At 54.3% G+C, this 13561-nt stretch overlaps 1 protein-coding gene across 3 annotated transcripts in view; it reads right to left on the reverse strand.

The window, feature by feature from the left end:
- DSCAML1 (DS cell adhesion molecule like 1) overlaps positions 1-13561 on the reverse strand; it is a 369108-nt gene that overhangs the window by 90382 nt on the left and 265165 nt on the right. For all 3 annotated transcript variants that reach the window (XR_005199219.1, XM_017523379.1, XM_037736681.1), the window contains exons 5-8: positions 10943-11221; positions 7368-7643; positions 4513-4809; positions 2619-2891 (exon numbers count right to left, since the gene is read on the reverse strand). Coding sequence is in view for 2 of the 3 variants with exons in the window: in XM_017523379.1 (XP_017378868.1) it covers positions 2619-2891; positions 4513-4809; positions 7368-7643; positions 10943-11221 (1125 nt within the window). In the remaining variant the exon portion in view is untranslated. The remainder of the gene's footprint in view (positions 1-2618; positions 2892-4512; positions 4810-7367; positions 7644-10942; positions 11222-13561) is intronic.

The raw sequence follows: 13561 nt of genomic DNA on the forward strand, positions 1-13561 counted from the left end.
AAAAAAAAAAAAAAAAAAAAAAAAAAAAAAAAAAAAAAAAACGGGAGTCCATTATTTTGGGTTCACAGTAAGGTTTCCTAGTAAGTGACTCCAACCCAGCCTAATGTCTCAGTGTCAGTTCAAAGCACACACTGTCTGGCACTGTGACGGGTGTTGGGCACGCAGGAGGCGTGTGACTCAGCTTCTGAGTGCTGATGGCAGAAGCGCTGGGAAAAGCCCTGACCCAGTCTTCCACTGCCACTGTTCAGTCCTTTCAACTGGCCATTAGGCCCTTACACTGGATGTCCAGTATTATCACATGCTTCAGGGTTCCCCCACAAACGCCTCTCTTCCTGTGTGTCCCCCTTGCTGCTGGCAGTGCATCTGTTCCATGTTGCTTCCAGTCTTGAGGCAAAGCAGCAGCCAGGGGGTCCCCAAGGTCGTCCCTCTGTGCCAGCGCCCCTTCCTGGGCGTGGACCCCTCTTCTCTTTTTCTTCCTTCCATGGGCCCATAGCTAGCCTTCCTCCCCTGGTCAATGCTATTCCTCCCTCTCTTCCCTTGGGGATACGGAGCGGGTGCTACCTGGCTTTCCCTCCCTGCTGCCCTGGTGCAACACAGATGCCCAGGAGAGGGGAGCTCCCAGGTGACAGGAGCCCTCAGAGTTCTCAAGGACTCTTGCCTCCTCCACTCCCTCCCGGGGCCATTCTCTAGGAGCCCAGGTTCTGGAGTTATGCAGACCTGGGACAGATTCTGATGGTGATGGCAATCTACTTAACTTTTCTTTTCTTTTTTTTTTGAGACAGAGTCTCACTCTGTCGCCAGGTTGGAGTGCAGTTGTGCAATTTAGGCTCACTGCAAACTCTGCCTCCCGGGTTCAAGCGATTCTCCTGCCTTAGCCTCTGGAGCAGCTGGGATTACAGGCATACGCCACCATTCCCAGCTATTTTTTGTATTTTTTTTAGTAGAGATGAGGTTTCACCATGTTGTCCAGGATGGTCTTGATCTCTTGACCTCATGATCTGCCTGCTTTGGCCTCCCAAAGGGCTGGGATTATAGGAATGAGCCACGGTACCCGGCCTGCTTAACTTTTCTATGCTTCCACTTTCTGCCCTGAAAACTGGAGAGGAAATGGTGCCTGCCTTAGGTGAGCGGGCAGTTGTGGGGTGGAAGATGGCAGTGCACGTGGAGCATGGACCACCATGAGGGGTCCACAGTGGGCCCACTCCAGTGATGGCAGCAGATCATTGTAACCATCACAGCCTGCTGCAAGACCCCAGGATGGTGGCTGGAGACCCCCAGACCTCCCTTCCTCCCAGGCGGAGCCCCAAGATGAGGTCTCCATGCTTCTGGAGCCTCTGGCTGCAGAGGACAACCCATCCGTTTATCCTCCCCAGGCCTGAGTCCACCCTGGCTCTTCATGAAGAGACATAGCTCTTCTGCCATCACAGCTGTGGCTGACTCAGTACCCCACCCCTGTGGCCTGGTTTTTACTGGCCTCTCCTTAGTCAGGCCTGGGGGGATCCACCTCCCCAGCCTGGCCTTAGGGCAACCAGGCCACCCTCCTCTCACACATCATCCAGACAGTCTCCCGGCCTGTCAGTCCCAAAGACAGGCCTGAAACACTAGGGGCTTCGAACACCTGCACAGCCCCAGAACCAAGGAGACATCGTCATTGACTCACATGCTCATATGTTTGTTCATTTATATTCACTCATTCATTTGATCCAGATCCAGGCATGAAACATTGACCTCACCCAGGTGCATGTGAAGGGCCCAGGAGGGAGGAGGCTTTTCTTTTTTTTTTTTTTTTTGAGATGGAGTTTTGCTTTTGTTGCCCAGACTGGAGTACAATGGCATAATCTTGGCTTACTGCAACATCTGCCTCCTGGGCTCAAGCAATTCTCCTGCCTCAGCCTCCCAAGTAGCTGGGATTATAGGCATGTGCCACCACACTCAGATAATTTTGTATTTTTAGTAGAGACGGGGTTTCTCCATGTTGGTCAGGCTGATATCCAACTCCCGACCTCAGGTGATCTACCCACCTCGGCCTCCCAAAGTGCTGGGATTACAGGTGTGAGTCACCGCGCCCGGCCAGGGAGGAGGGCTTTAAGCACCATGCAGCACTTTCCAGGCCTCGAGCAGTACTAGCAGGTGGAAGGGTGTTCCCAGTCCTGTAGACGCAGCCTGGGCTGGGCACTGTGTGTGCCACAGGGAGTCAGGGCTCCCAGTCTGCTCCCTCCAGCCTGGCCTCCTGTTGCTGGTCTCTTGTGTGGCCCTGCCGAGTACCTGGGCACTCCATCCTGATGGCAGAGGCCCCATGCAGCCCATCTCTGACCTGGCCTCTCTCCCAGAGGCGGCCTGCCTCCTCTGTCTGCAACCGACCCCTCCTGCACCTGCAGTGCGTGCTGTCTTGTCCTGCAGCTGGAGGAGGAAGCTGGATGTAGAGGAACTCAAGGCCTGTGTTCACCCACAGTCTTCTGCCGTGCTCCCTTTTTTATGAATGCCAACCTGGGGCCTCTCTTGCTCAGCCTTCTGCTCACTCGGGATTGCCTACTGCTGCCTGACCCCCAGCCAGGAAGGGGCCCGTGCATCCTGGGTGGCCAGGAGGACAGGGGCCCTGGCTGGGGAGGGAGGCCTACCTTTGACGGCCACGTGGACGCTCTGGCTGATGGAGAGCTGGGGCTGGATGAGGACGCTGCACAGGTACTCCCCCTCGTCCATGCCCTTCTGCACGTCGGTCAGCTTGAGGGTCCCGTTCTCAAACACCACCTGGCGGTGGTTGTCCGGCAGCAGCAGGGCATCCTTATACCACTTGATGGAGTAGTAGGGATAGCCGATGACCCTGCAGTTGATAAGGGTGTCCCGCCCGGCGACTGCTGTGATGTTCCTCATGGCCCGGATGCTGGGGGGGCCTGGGCAGGGATCAGGAGAGAGGAGGAGGAGAGGAGGGGCATGTGCTGCCGTCAGCCAGGGACAGCCGGGCACCACCCTGAGGTCCTCTTCTCAGGAGTTTGGCCCCTGAGACTTTCAGGGAGTGGACGTTGGGTGGGGGCACAGGGATACCTTTTTACAAAGCTACAGACAGGGGCTGGTATTGGGGGTTGCCCAGGACTCACTGTTATTAGCTTCAAATAATTGCAAACAGATGCAGTGTATACATGCCTGAGGCAAGAGCCATTCCTCTTGTGGGACCGGGATAGGAGCAGACTGCAGCCCCACCAAGGAGTGACTGGGATTTGGGAGGGCAAGTACTCATTTATGGGGAGATTAAGATTTTAGGATTAAAGTGGAAAGATGGAGATTTTGTTGTTTCCATTCTCCTTGCTTATTTTGATCTTGTACCCAAAAGGATTTTAAGTTATCTACTTAAAGATGACAGGAAGGCCTTCGCCAGCTGAGCTGATGACTTTCCTTCAGTAAGTAAATGTGTGTTGTAGGAGCTGTGAAGGGCTTCTGATAGTGCTGGCTGGGGAGAGACAGTGTCCTGGGCTGGGCCTGCTGGGCAGATGGCAATCTGGGAGTTGGAAAGGGGGGTTCAGAGGCTACCAAGCAAGACAGTGCTCCACGGGGTAAAAGGTACTCTCTGGGCCTCAGGTCCCCATCCAGAACCTGAGGGGCCCGACTGGGAAATCTTCCAGAGCCCTGCTGTCCCCCGTGCAGTTCAGAGGAGAGAGCAGGAGGGTGGCCAAATGGGAAACCCACACTTCTGCGGGGGGCCGGGGGTACAAGGCCTGGCACAGACAAATTTAGCAAAAACTCCACCTTTGCTCCCTTTCCTGCCCCCATGGTAGCCAGGAGTGCCCCTGGATCAGAGCCCCTTCCCTTCTGCTGTCCCCCCGCTCCTCTGTCCTTGGATCAAATGAAGACCAGTCAGAAGACCCCAGGGGCTACAAAGAGCTTCAAAGGAGACTGTGTTCTCACCACAGTGACTTGGAGAGCTGAGATGTGGGGATAATGCCCTTGAGGCCTCTTTTCTCCAGTCTTGGAGGCTGCCTGCCTTGGGACACCCCCACCCCACCTCAGCCTCTCACTCTTGATGGCATGAGCCTTGCAGAAGATGATGCCCTGGCTCCTGGCTGCTTACACCTCCTGGAGCATTTTGGGGGCTGGCTCAGTGGGAAGGCCAAGCCTGGCCCCCAGCCCCTTCCCTGTGTTGGCCTTACAAGGTCCTGGTGGGGCTGGAAGATACCAGCAGGTGCTTAGCATACTTGGGCCCCAGAGAGATTTGATGGGGCGGAATGGGCTAGAGGGTAGGAGGAGGGCTCTACAGGTTGGATTTCTGGAAAGGAGGAAGGAGGATGGGGGATGGGGAGGTGAATGAGGGTGAACTGTACCAGACACACACACTCACACAAAAATGGATGATGGCACTTGAGGAGGGCGGGGAAAGGGGACGAGAGAGGGGAGAGAGACCTCTACCAAAATCAAAATGACGATTAATAATCAGTACTAATCAGCACAAGAATAATGGTAACCACAGAGATGGCAAAGGAACTCAAAAACCTATTCTGATATTTAAATGTAGACAGGCACCTCTTACGTTTATTCGCGCCTGATATTCAGCACTGCCCACCGAGTTCCGCGCCGTGCACCGGTACACACCCCCATCACGGATCTGGGGGCCTGTGACGTTCATGTGGCTGATGGTGGTGCCATCCGACATGGTGTACTGGTTGGTACGGTGGCTGCCATCCCGCATGATGGGCTCGTCGTCCAGGGCCCAGGTGACTGTGGGGGGCGGGGCACCCTTGGCCGCACACATCAGTGAGAACTGCTCCCCGGGGTTGACCACCTTCTCGCTGAAGGATGAGACGATGCGGGGCGTGCCATCTGCAGGGAGTGAGGAGCCCCCTTCAGTGTCAGCGAGCCATGAAGAGATCGTCCCCCCAGCCACCCCACCTCAGCAGGGGCGGAGGCAAAAAGCAATCGCAATAAGAAAAAGAACTTTCATGTACATCAGTTCCTCTGCTCTCCACAGCCCCAAGAGGTGCCAGTTACTGCTGGACATGGATTCAGGCTGTAGGGTTTGCATCCTCCCTCAATCACTTATTAGCTCTGGGTCTTCGGGTAAGTTGCATAATCTCTCTGCCTTGGATCTCTTCTGGATGGAAGATGGGGATATCAGCGATTGTGATTATACCCACCTCATGGATATTCTGAGGATGAAATGAATTAATGCATTTCAGAGGCTTCGCACAGCGCTTTGTAAGTTCTTAATAAATGTTAGTTCCTCTCAACTCTTCCTCTGTTAATAAAGACACAACATGGTGGCGCGTGCCTGTAGTCCCAGCTACTCAGGAGGCTGAGGCGGGAGAATCACTTGAACCCTGGAGGAGGAGGCTGCAGTGAGCTGAGACCGTGCCACTGCACTCCAGCCTGGGTGACAGAGTGAGACTCCTTCTCAAAAAAACAAATAAATAAAAATAAAAAATAGAGACACCAGCTCAGAAGTTAACTGCCTAGAACTGCATATGGAACCGCCTGGGCCTGTGGAGTCTGATTCCAGTTTCCTCTGCGTGGGACCTCAGGAGAGGGTGGCGGTGCTGCAGCGCCCCTAGCACAAGGCCTTAAGTCTGAGGCTGAAAGTGCACAGAAGCAGTGGCAGTGAGGAATGTTGGCCGGGCCTTAAGTCTTGGCTAACAGAATAACCTTGGACAAGACAATTAACCTCGGTGCCCTGGCTTCCTCACGTGGAACGCGGGAATGTGATTATTAACCCTGGCCATCCTTCTGCACAGGATTGTTATAATGGATTAAAACAGGCATTAAGTATTTTAAAAGTAGGCCGGGCACAGTTGCTCACGCCTGTGATCTCAGCACTCTGGGAGGCTGCGATGGGAGGATCGCTTGAGCCCAGGAGTTGGAGACCAGTCTGCGCAATGCAGAGAGACCATGTCTCTATAAAAAAGGTAAAAAAATAGCCAGGTGTGGTGGCATGTGCCTGTAGTCCCGGCTACTCAGGAGGCTGAGGCAGGAGGACTGCTTGAGCTCAGGAGTTTGAGGCTGCAGTGGGCTATGACTGCAGCACTGCACTCCAGCCTGGGCAACAGAGCAGTGAGACCCTGTCTCTGAGAAACAGAAACAAGAAGCAAAAAGGAAGACAAATGTTTGTCTGGTCAGGGTGAGGAATGAGGGCTTAGGTTCCTGGGTGCCTCACACCTCCAAGGAGTGTGGACCCACAGGCTGTGACGGGGGACCTGGGGACGATCCCGTACCTGTGGGGCCTGCTTGGGTTTGGCTGGCATCTTTGTCACAACAGATCCTTCCAGAACAGGATTGCGTTGTGTTTTGTTTTGGCGGCAATGAAGGAGGAGCTGGGGGAGCATTCAACTTGTTGGTGAGGATGGGGTTTCTGCCAGCCCCCACTGCACCTCTGTACAAATGAGGAAGCGGTGCCTCCTCTGTGTGGATGCAGCCTGGTGTCAGGGCTCGTGGCTTGGCAAATGAGGTGCAGGCTGGATTTCAGTCCTCACCTACCCTCTTGGTTGGGCAATGTGTGCAGTGAACAACCTGAACAACCATACTCAGAGGTGCTGGGTGAGGAGCCCTGGGTGGTGGCAGCTTTAAAGGAGGAGAGAGGAACAAACATGTAAAAGCCAGGATGCTGGTGAGACAGCCTGTCTTGAAGAGGTCTCAGGCAGGAGGAGGAATTGCAAGTCCAGAGGTTACTGGCACTCTTCCAGCCTCTGAAGACTCCTCTAATACTGAAGTTCTAGAAATGTCCGAGGGCAGAGACAATACGGTATGATGGTTAAGAGACCTGAGCTCAAATCTCTGCTCTGTCCTTTGAGCAGAGCTGTGTGGCCTTGGGAAAGTGACCAGAGCCACAGTTTCCTCAATGGCAAAATGGGTAACATCATTAGGAAAATATAAGGTCTCAGCCCAGGCGGGAGGATTGCTTCACCCCAGTTCAAGACCAGCCTGAGCAACATAGTGAGACTGTCTCAAAAAAAAAAAAAAAAAAAAAAAAAAAAAATATAAAAAAAAAAAAAAAAAAAAAAAAAAAAAGTTAGTCAGGTGGACAGAATAACCTTGGATATTGGCATGCTGCAGGATGCTCCCTGCCTGTAGTCCCAGCTACTTGGGAGGCTGAGGTGGGAGGATTGCTTTAGCCAGGGACGTTGAGGCTGCAGTGAGCTGTGATCACATCACTGTTCTCCAGCCTGAGAGACCTGAGAGTGGGACCCTATCTCAAAAAAGAAAAGAAAATTTAAATATAAAAGAAAGGCCTCCACACAGGGCCCTTGGGATGAGACGATGCGCTGGCCTGGCGTGTAGTGAGCGCTGGTTTAATGCCTCCTGGCACTTCTCCACCTCAGCAGGAGGGAGGGCATGAGCTTGGCAGCCCTGAACCTGCCCCCCGCCCTTGTCCTGGCGCCCCAGCTCACCCTCGAGTGCAATGATGGCAAAGTCCTGGGCGGTCTGGGCCTTGCGGGTGGCAAAGCACTGGTAGGCCCCGGAATGGCTCTTCTGGGCCGAGGTGATGAGCAGCGTCTCGTTGCTGAGCCCGCGGATGGAGATGGCCTCGTCGGGCAGCACCAGCTCCGTGTTGCGATACCAGCGGATGGTGAACTCCGGGGAGCCCGTCAGGGCACAGGAGAGGATGACCGTGCTGCCGATGCCGGTCTTCAGCTTCTTTGGTGTCAGGGTCACATGAAGGGGATCTGGGCCGGGAGACATGAGGGGAAATGAGAGGGAGGAAAGAAGAGAAAAAGGGCTTACTGTGGGTGGAGTGCAGCTGGGGGTAGTCAGGAGTCACAAAAGGCCTGGGTCCTGCCTCCAGACCCCTTGTGTGGATGGGGACTGTGGAATTCCTCACGCTAGGCCCTAGTTTACTGTTTGTTAAATGGCAGGCTCAGGCTGAGGGATCTCTCAGTATTTGTTGTCCTGATGGCCTGTGCTCCCCTGAAGTGTGTCCCTGTGCCTGGTGAGAGTATGACGCTCCCTCTGGCTCTTGAGGAGGATGGAGACTTGACTGGCTTATCATCCTCTTCACCATCCACCCCAGAGACTCAGGAGGCACCCTTGGCCCAGCAGGCTGTCTCCCACACCCACAGAGATAACCCATTGCAGCTGGCCTGGTTTCCTCTAGATGGATCTGTGGACCCCCTGCTCGGCATCGCCCCCGCCCCGCCCCACTGCAGGCCTAGAGCTCCCAGCCTGGATCCATGCGGCACACCTCCCTGCCTTCCCCCAGCTGACCTCCATCTGCTCAGAACTTCCATGACTCTAAACAATTCAGCATGGCGTCTGAGGCCCTCAAGGCCCCAGGGACCTGAATCTAGGGGTCGAAAGGAGCTCCGTTGTCACCAAAGCCATACAGTCTTTAGAACACCAGCCAGCTGCCTGTGATTTCTGCATACCCTGTGCTGCTTCTGGGCCCAGGGCCTCACCTACAGCATTCTTTGCCTAATTCTTATTCATCCTTCACATGGTGTTACCTCTTCTAGGAAGCCTTCCTGGACACCAATCCCCTTTCCAGGTTGGGCTAAGGATCCCTTCTTGAGCCTCCCTGTGTATAGCTCACACCACAATGAGCACTCTGTCTCTTCATCACCTCTTCTGTGTCTGTCTCTTTTTCTCTCTGGCCTGTGGGCCACTTGAGAGCAGGATGGAATCTCTCAGCTTCATCGGCCTACCAAGACCTGAGTCATTATTGATGGTCTAACTGGCTTAGCAAGCCATTTACAAGCTCCAGAGTGACCTCTCCTTGATCTCTATGGGTTAGGTGTTCTGTATGGGGGCTCAGGCTCCCTGTATAGCTTGGTATCCCAAGTGAGGAAGCCTGCAGGAGAGGGGAAGACTGCAAGCCCGTGTGGGCCAGGTGCAGCCAAATCAGACATGACTGCATGTGTGGTCCACCCTGCTTGTTTCCCAGAGCCTCCCCCCGATGTCCAGGAGCTGTCAGTGCACACTGAGGCAGGTGGCCTCCTGCTCATCCCAGGCACCAGGTGGAGCTCCCGGTGCTCTGCCAGCCACTGTCTCCTCACTGCCTCTGTGTGGGCTTGGCGCAGGTGGGTGGGGGGCTTCGTGGAGGAGTTGAGGGGTATGGAAAGCATTGCATTTCTCTCCATGAACCTGGCAGAGAAAGGCTGTAGAGAGGCTGGAAGATGCAGAAAAGTCATGTTGATTCCCCTTGAATCTTGGTGGTCCAAACAACCCTGCTGTGGGGAGGGGCAGGCGACTAGGGATCAGAGAAGACGCATTCAGCGTCAGTGTGGGCGTGTACACCTCTGGAGGTGGTGACTCGCGGTACATGTGTGAGTGTGCTTGGATACGGGCACGTTGCTGTGAAGGGATTGTGTAGCTGTGCATGGATGCGGGCACCATATATGCGCGCATGTGTGCATGGGGAGGTGAGCGGGTGTGTTTTCAGCATGTGTGCCTGTGTCTGTGTGTGTCTCTGCTTGCCTGCATGCACTGGTGCAGGAGCCGTGAACACTGCATTTACTACAGAAAAGTTTGCTAATTTTCTGAGGATTTGAGGGTGTGTTGCCCTTCTGACCTATTTTTAGAGAGAGAGAGAGAGAGAGAGAGAGAGCGTGTGTGTGTGTGTGTGTGTGTGTGTGTGTGTGTAGAACAGGAGGGTGGGAAGGAGGTGAAGGTAATATTGGAATAAACTTTTTCAGATAGTACTTAGGGCAAGAAGCGGGTACCAATCCCAATCCTCCGTCTGCTCTGCTGTCCAGGGCTTCTTTGTTCCAGAGGAACTCCCAGGCCCTTGAAGTGGGGCTTGCAGCATTTTCACCTACGCATTTATACTGTGCACCGCCGTCCCAGAGCATTCCTTGGGGCTCTTTCTGTTCTACCTTGACAGTGAGTTTGTGTTGTGGGGGCGCTCTTCCGGGCACTGTGGATCTACACACTCCAACTCTCAAAACTCTCTTGGCTGTTGGGAAGGAGACTCAGCCCTTATCTGGGCTGGGGGAGTCAGACACTAGGCCCAGGAGTGGGCTGCGCTGTGGTTCTCTGGTCAGCCTGCCGTCCTGTGCTCACAGTGGGTGGGAGGTGGGAGGAGAGCTTCTTTGGTCAACTCCCTTGGTCAAAGGGGTGCACCTTTCTCAGGATGGGGGGTGGCATCACCTCCAGATAGTCTCTTTCCACTGCCCATGTTGAATGACCCTCAAGATGCTGTCAGGAATGACAGCTTCATTCCTTTCCCATGAGGCATGGCATTTCCTCCAGGATCTCCAGATCCCAGCCCCACTACAGCCTAGAAAGGAGGGAACTCAGAGAGCCAGACGCTTGGTGCCAGAGCTAGACGGAACCCCTTCATTTCACAGATGGAGACCCTGAGGCTGGGTCACACAGTGTGGGCAGAGGTGGGGTGGGGGGAAGGGTGAGCTGGGTCTCACAAATCCTCATCCAGAGTGCTTTCTGGGGCATTCGTCCATCTGCTTCTACCCTCCCTGCCTGCCTGGGGGGCTCCTCAGCAGCGGGGGTCTGCTAAGGCTGCCTGCTCTCCACACCAGCTCCTTGGACCCCTAGAAGGAGCAGGAGGAGGAATAGGAAGGGACCAGGGTTGATACCCAGCTGGAAGGTCCTGGCAGAGATGACTTGCTTGTTTACGGCCAGTGTTTGCCTTCCTACAAGCCCAGAAGCTCTGCCCTCATGGCTAGCACGTCACTATCACCCTCATCATCCCATTGGAGCCTCATGACCTCTGGGAGGTAGGAAGGCTGGGACCACGTTTCCATTTTACATAGAAGGGCACTGAGCTGATGGTCGTGATTATGTGATTTGCCCAAGTCCAGTTACTATCTGCCAATGCCAGAACCAAAAGGCAGGCCTCTTGATTTCAAGCCAAGGGCTTTTCCAGGACACCAGACTGCCCTCCCCAGCCAGCCTGGGTTATTCCCAGGGCCTGTCAGAGACAGGTGCAGCTGTCGCCCACACTCCTTCCCCAACCCCTGTGGTGCTCTCATAGGTTACTGGGGCTGCAGAAAGGGCTTCCCTGACTCACCAATGACTGTGAGGGTGCCTGTGGCCTCTGCCGAGCCGAAGGTGTTGGTGACCTCACAAATGTAGGTGCCGCTGTCCTCGGTCCGCAAGTCGCTGATGGTCAGCCCCGTGATGCGCTTGGTCCAGCGGCTGTCAGCTGGGAGGGGCCGGCCATCCTTAAGCCAGCGGATGGAGGGGATAGGGTAGCCCGAGGCGGTGCAGGGCAGCTCCACAGTGTGGCCGGCCCACACTTCCTGGGAGTGGAAGCCGTCCAGAATGGTAGGGATCGACTCAGCAGGGTCTGGAAGGCAGAGAGGGTCGGCAGCCCTGGCCAGCCCCGGGTGGGATGCATCGGGGCTGGGGGAGGGAAGGCAAACACCCAGACAGGAGCCTGCTGCCCACTGGCACCCATAACGAGCAGTTTCCAGGGTGGCTCCAGAGGAACATTTCAGGGAGGGTGCATTTTGTCTTCTGTGCTCAGACCAGACTGAGCCCCAGGCAACCTCGACTGAGATTCCCAGCAGGGGCTTGGAGGAGGAGAGAATATGATGGAGTTCAGGGCTAGAGTGACAGACAGAGAGACAGATGGAAGAAGGGGGAAGAGAGCAAGTGGTGCAGCGAGGGAGAGGGTGTGCGTGAGAACTCCTTCCCCATGCAGAGTCCCTGGATTCTTTTTTCAGGATGGAGTCTCGATGACCCAGGCTGGAGGGCTGTGGTGTGATCTCACTGCAACCTCTACCTCCCAGGTTCAAGTGATTTCTCCTGCCTCAGCCTCCCAAGTAGCTGGGCCTACAGGCATACACCACCACACCCAGCTAATTTTTGTACTTTTAGTAGAGACAGGATTTCACCATGTTGGCCAGGCTGGTCTCGAACTCCTGACCTTAGGTGATCCACATGCCTTGGCCTCCCAAAGTGCTAGGATTACAGGTGTGAGCCATGCCCAGCTGTGTCCCTAGATTCTGGCCCAGGCTCTAAAGTGGTACATGTCATGATGTCTCAAGTTTGCAATTTATGGTAAGTATCTCTCTGGGCCTACTGGGAAATGGGAGGACGATCTATCTCTTCCTGCTCTGTCTTCTGCCTGAACTCTAGACAGACTCGGAAATGACCAGTGCATTTCCACCACAGCCTGAAGGATGCAGAAGCCCCACTGGTCACCCTCAACAATCCTCTATTTTGCATTCTGAAACCAAGAGAGACCAGCAACTGTGAGACCTGCGGCCTGATGCCACAGAAAACCATGGCCCCTGCAGGCAGAATTCTGTGTGCAATGCCCAGGCCATTTCTGAGTGGTGCCCCATCTGCCCTCTTGGGCTAGTTCCCACCCTCCAAGGCCTCCCTAGGTCTTCTGCCCTTGGAGGACCTCCTCCTGTTTTAAACCTCACCAGGATCCCCCTCACCTACATAGCACACCTCCACTGCTTGTCCTGAATGCCGAAACCGTCTATGATCTGGCCCAATGAGTCTGGGCCTGGCCTGCCTACACTGCCCCCCATCTCCATGGAACCCTCCAGTGGTGTGCTGGGTCACCTGGATGCCTGGCCAGCCTGTCCTGTCTGGCAGCCCCTACTCATCTCTCACAAACCAGCTTAAATGTCACCTCTTCTGGATGCCTCCCCCAGGTCACCCTCAGTGACTCCCACATATTTTTCTTAACTCCCCTTTATTTTAAAAGAAATGTTTTTTAATAGGTCAGCCATGGTAGCTCATGCCTGTAATCCCAGCACTTTGGGAGGCTGAGGTGGGAGGATCACTTGAGCCCAGGAGTTGGAGACCAGCCTGAGCAACATAGTGAGATCCCACCTCTACCAAAAAGCAAGCAAACAAACAAACAGGACTAGCCAGATGTGGTGGCACAAGCCTGTGGTCCCAGCTACTCAGGAGGCTGAGGTGGGTGGATCAACTGAGCCAGAGATGTGAGGCTGCAGGGAGCTGTGACACCGTGATTGTGCTACTGTACTCCATCCTGGGCAACAGAGCAAGATCGATCTTGTCTCAAAAATAGTGGTAATAATAGTGGTAATAATAATAAAAGCTTTAATTTTTTTTTTTTTTTTTTTTATATTGATTTTTTTTTTTTTTTTTTTTTTTTTTTTTTTAGATGGAGTTTTGCTCTTGTTGCCCAGGCTGGAGTGCAGTGGGAGGATCTCGGCTCACTGCAACTGCTGCCCCCTGGGTTCAAGCAATTCTCCTGCCTCAGCCTCTTGAGTAGCTGGGACTACAGGCGCGTGCCACCATGTCCAGCTAATTTTTGTATTTTTAGTAGAGACGGGGTTTCACCATGTTGACGAGGAATGGTCTCGATCTCTTGACCTCGTGATCTGCCCGAGGTCTCTGGTCTCAGCATCCTCATCTCTTCCTGCCTCAACCTCCCAAAGTCCTGGGATTATAGGCGTGAGCCACTGCACCCAGCTAAAAGTGTTTTAACAGATTAAATAGATAATATATGCACTTGGCAAAACTTCAGAAAGTATAGAAGAGCTTGTCATGAAGGGAGCCTCCCTATCCCCTGACCCTCCTGCCCTCTGCCACCCTACCTGCCTCTCCAGAGGCAGCCCCCATCAGCACTGCCCCTTCCAAGGGCAGTCAGCAGCCAGAAGACCCTGAACTCCTCAAGGCAGTGTTAAACCACGGCTGT

Source organism: Cebus imitator, unplaced genomic scaffold, assembly GCF_001604975.1.
Source record: "Cebus imitator isolate Cc_AM_T3 unplaced genomic scaffold, Cebus_imitator-1.0 Scaffold28, whole genome shotgun sequence".
Lineage (NCBI taxonomy): Eukaryota > Metazoa > Chordata > Mammalia > Primates > Cebidae > Cebus > Cebus imitator.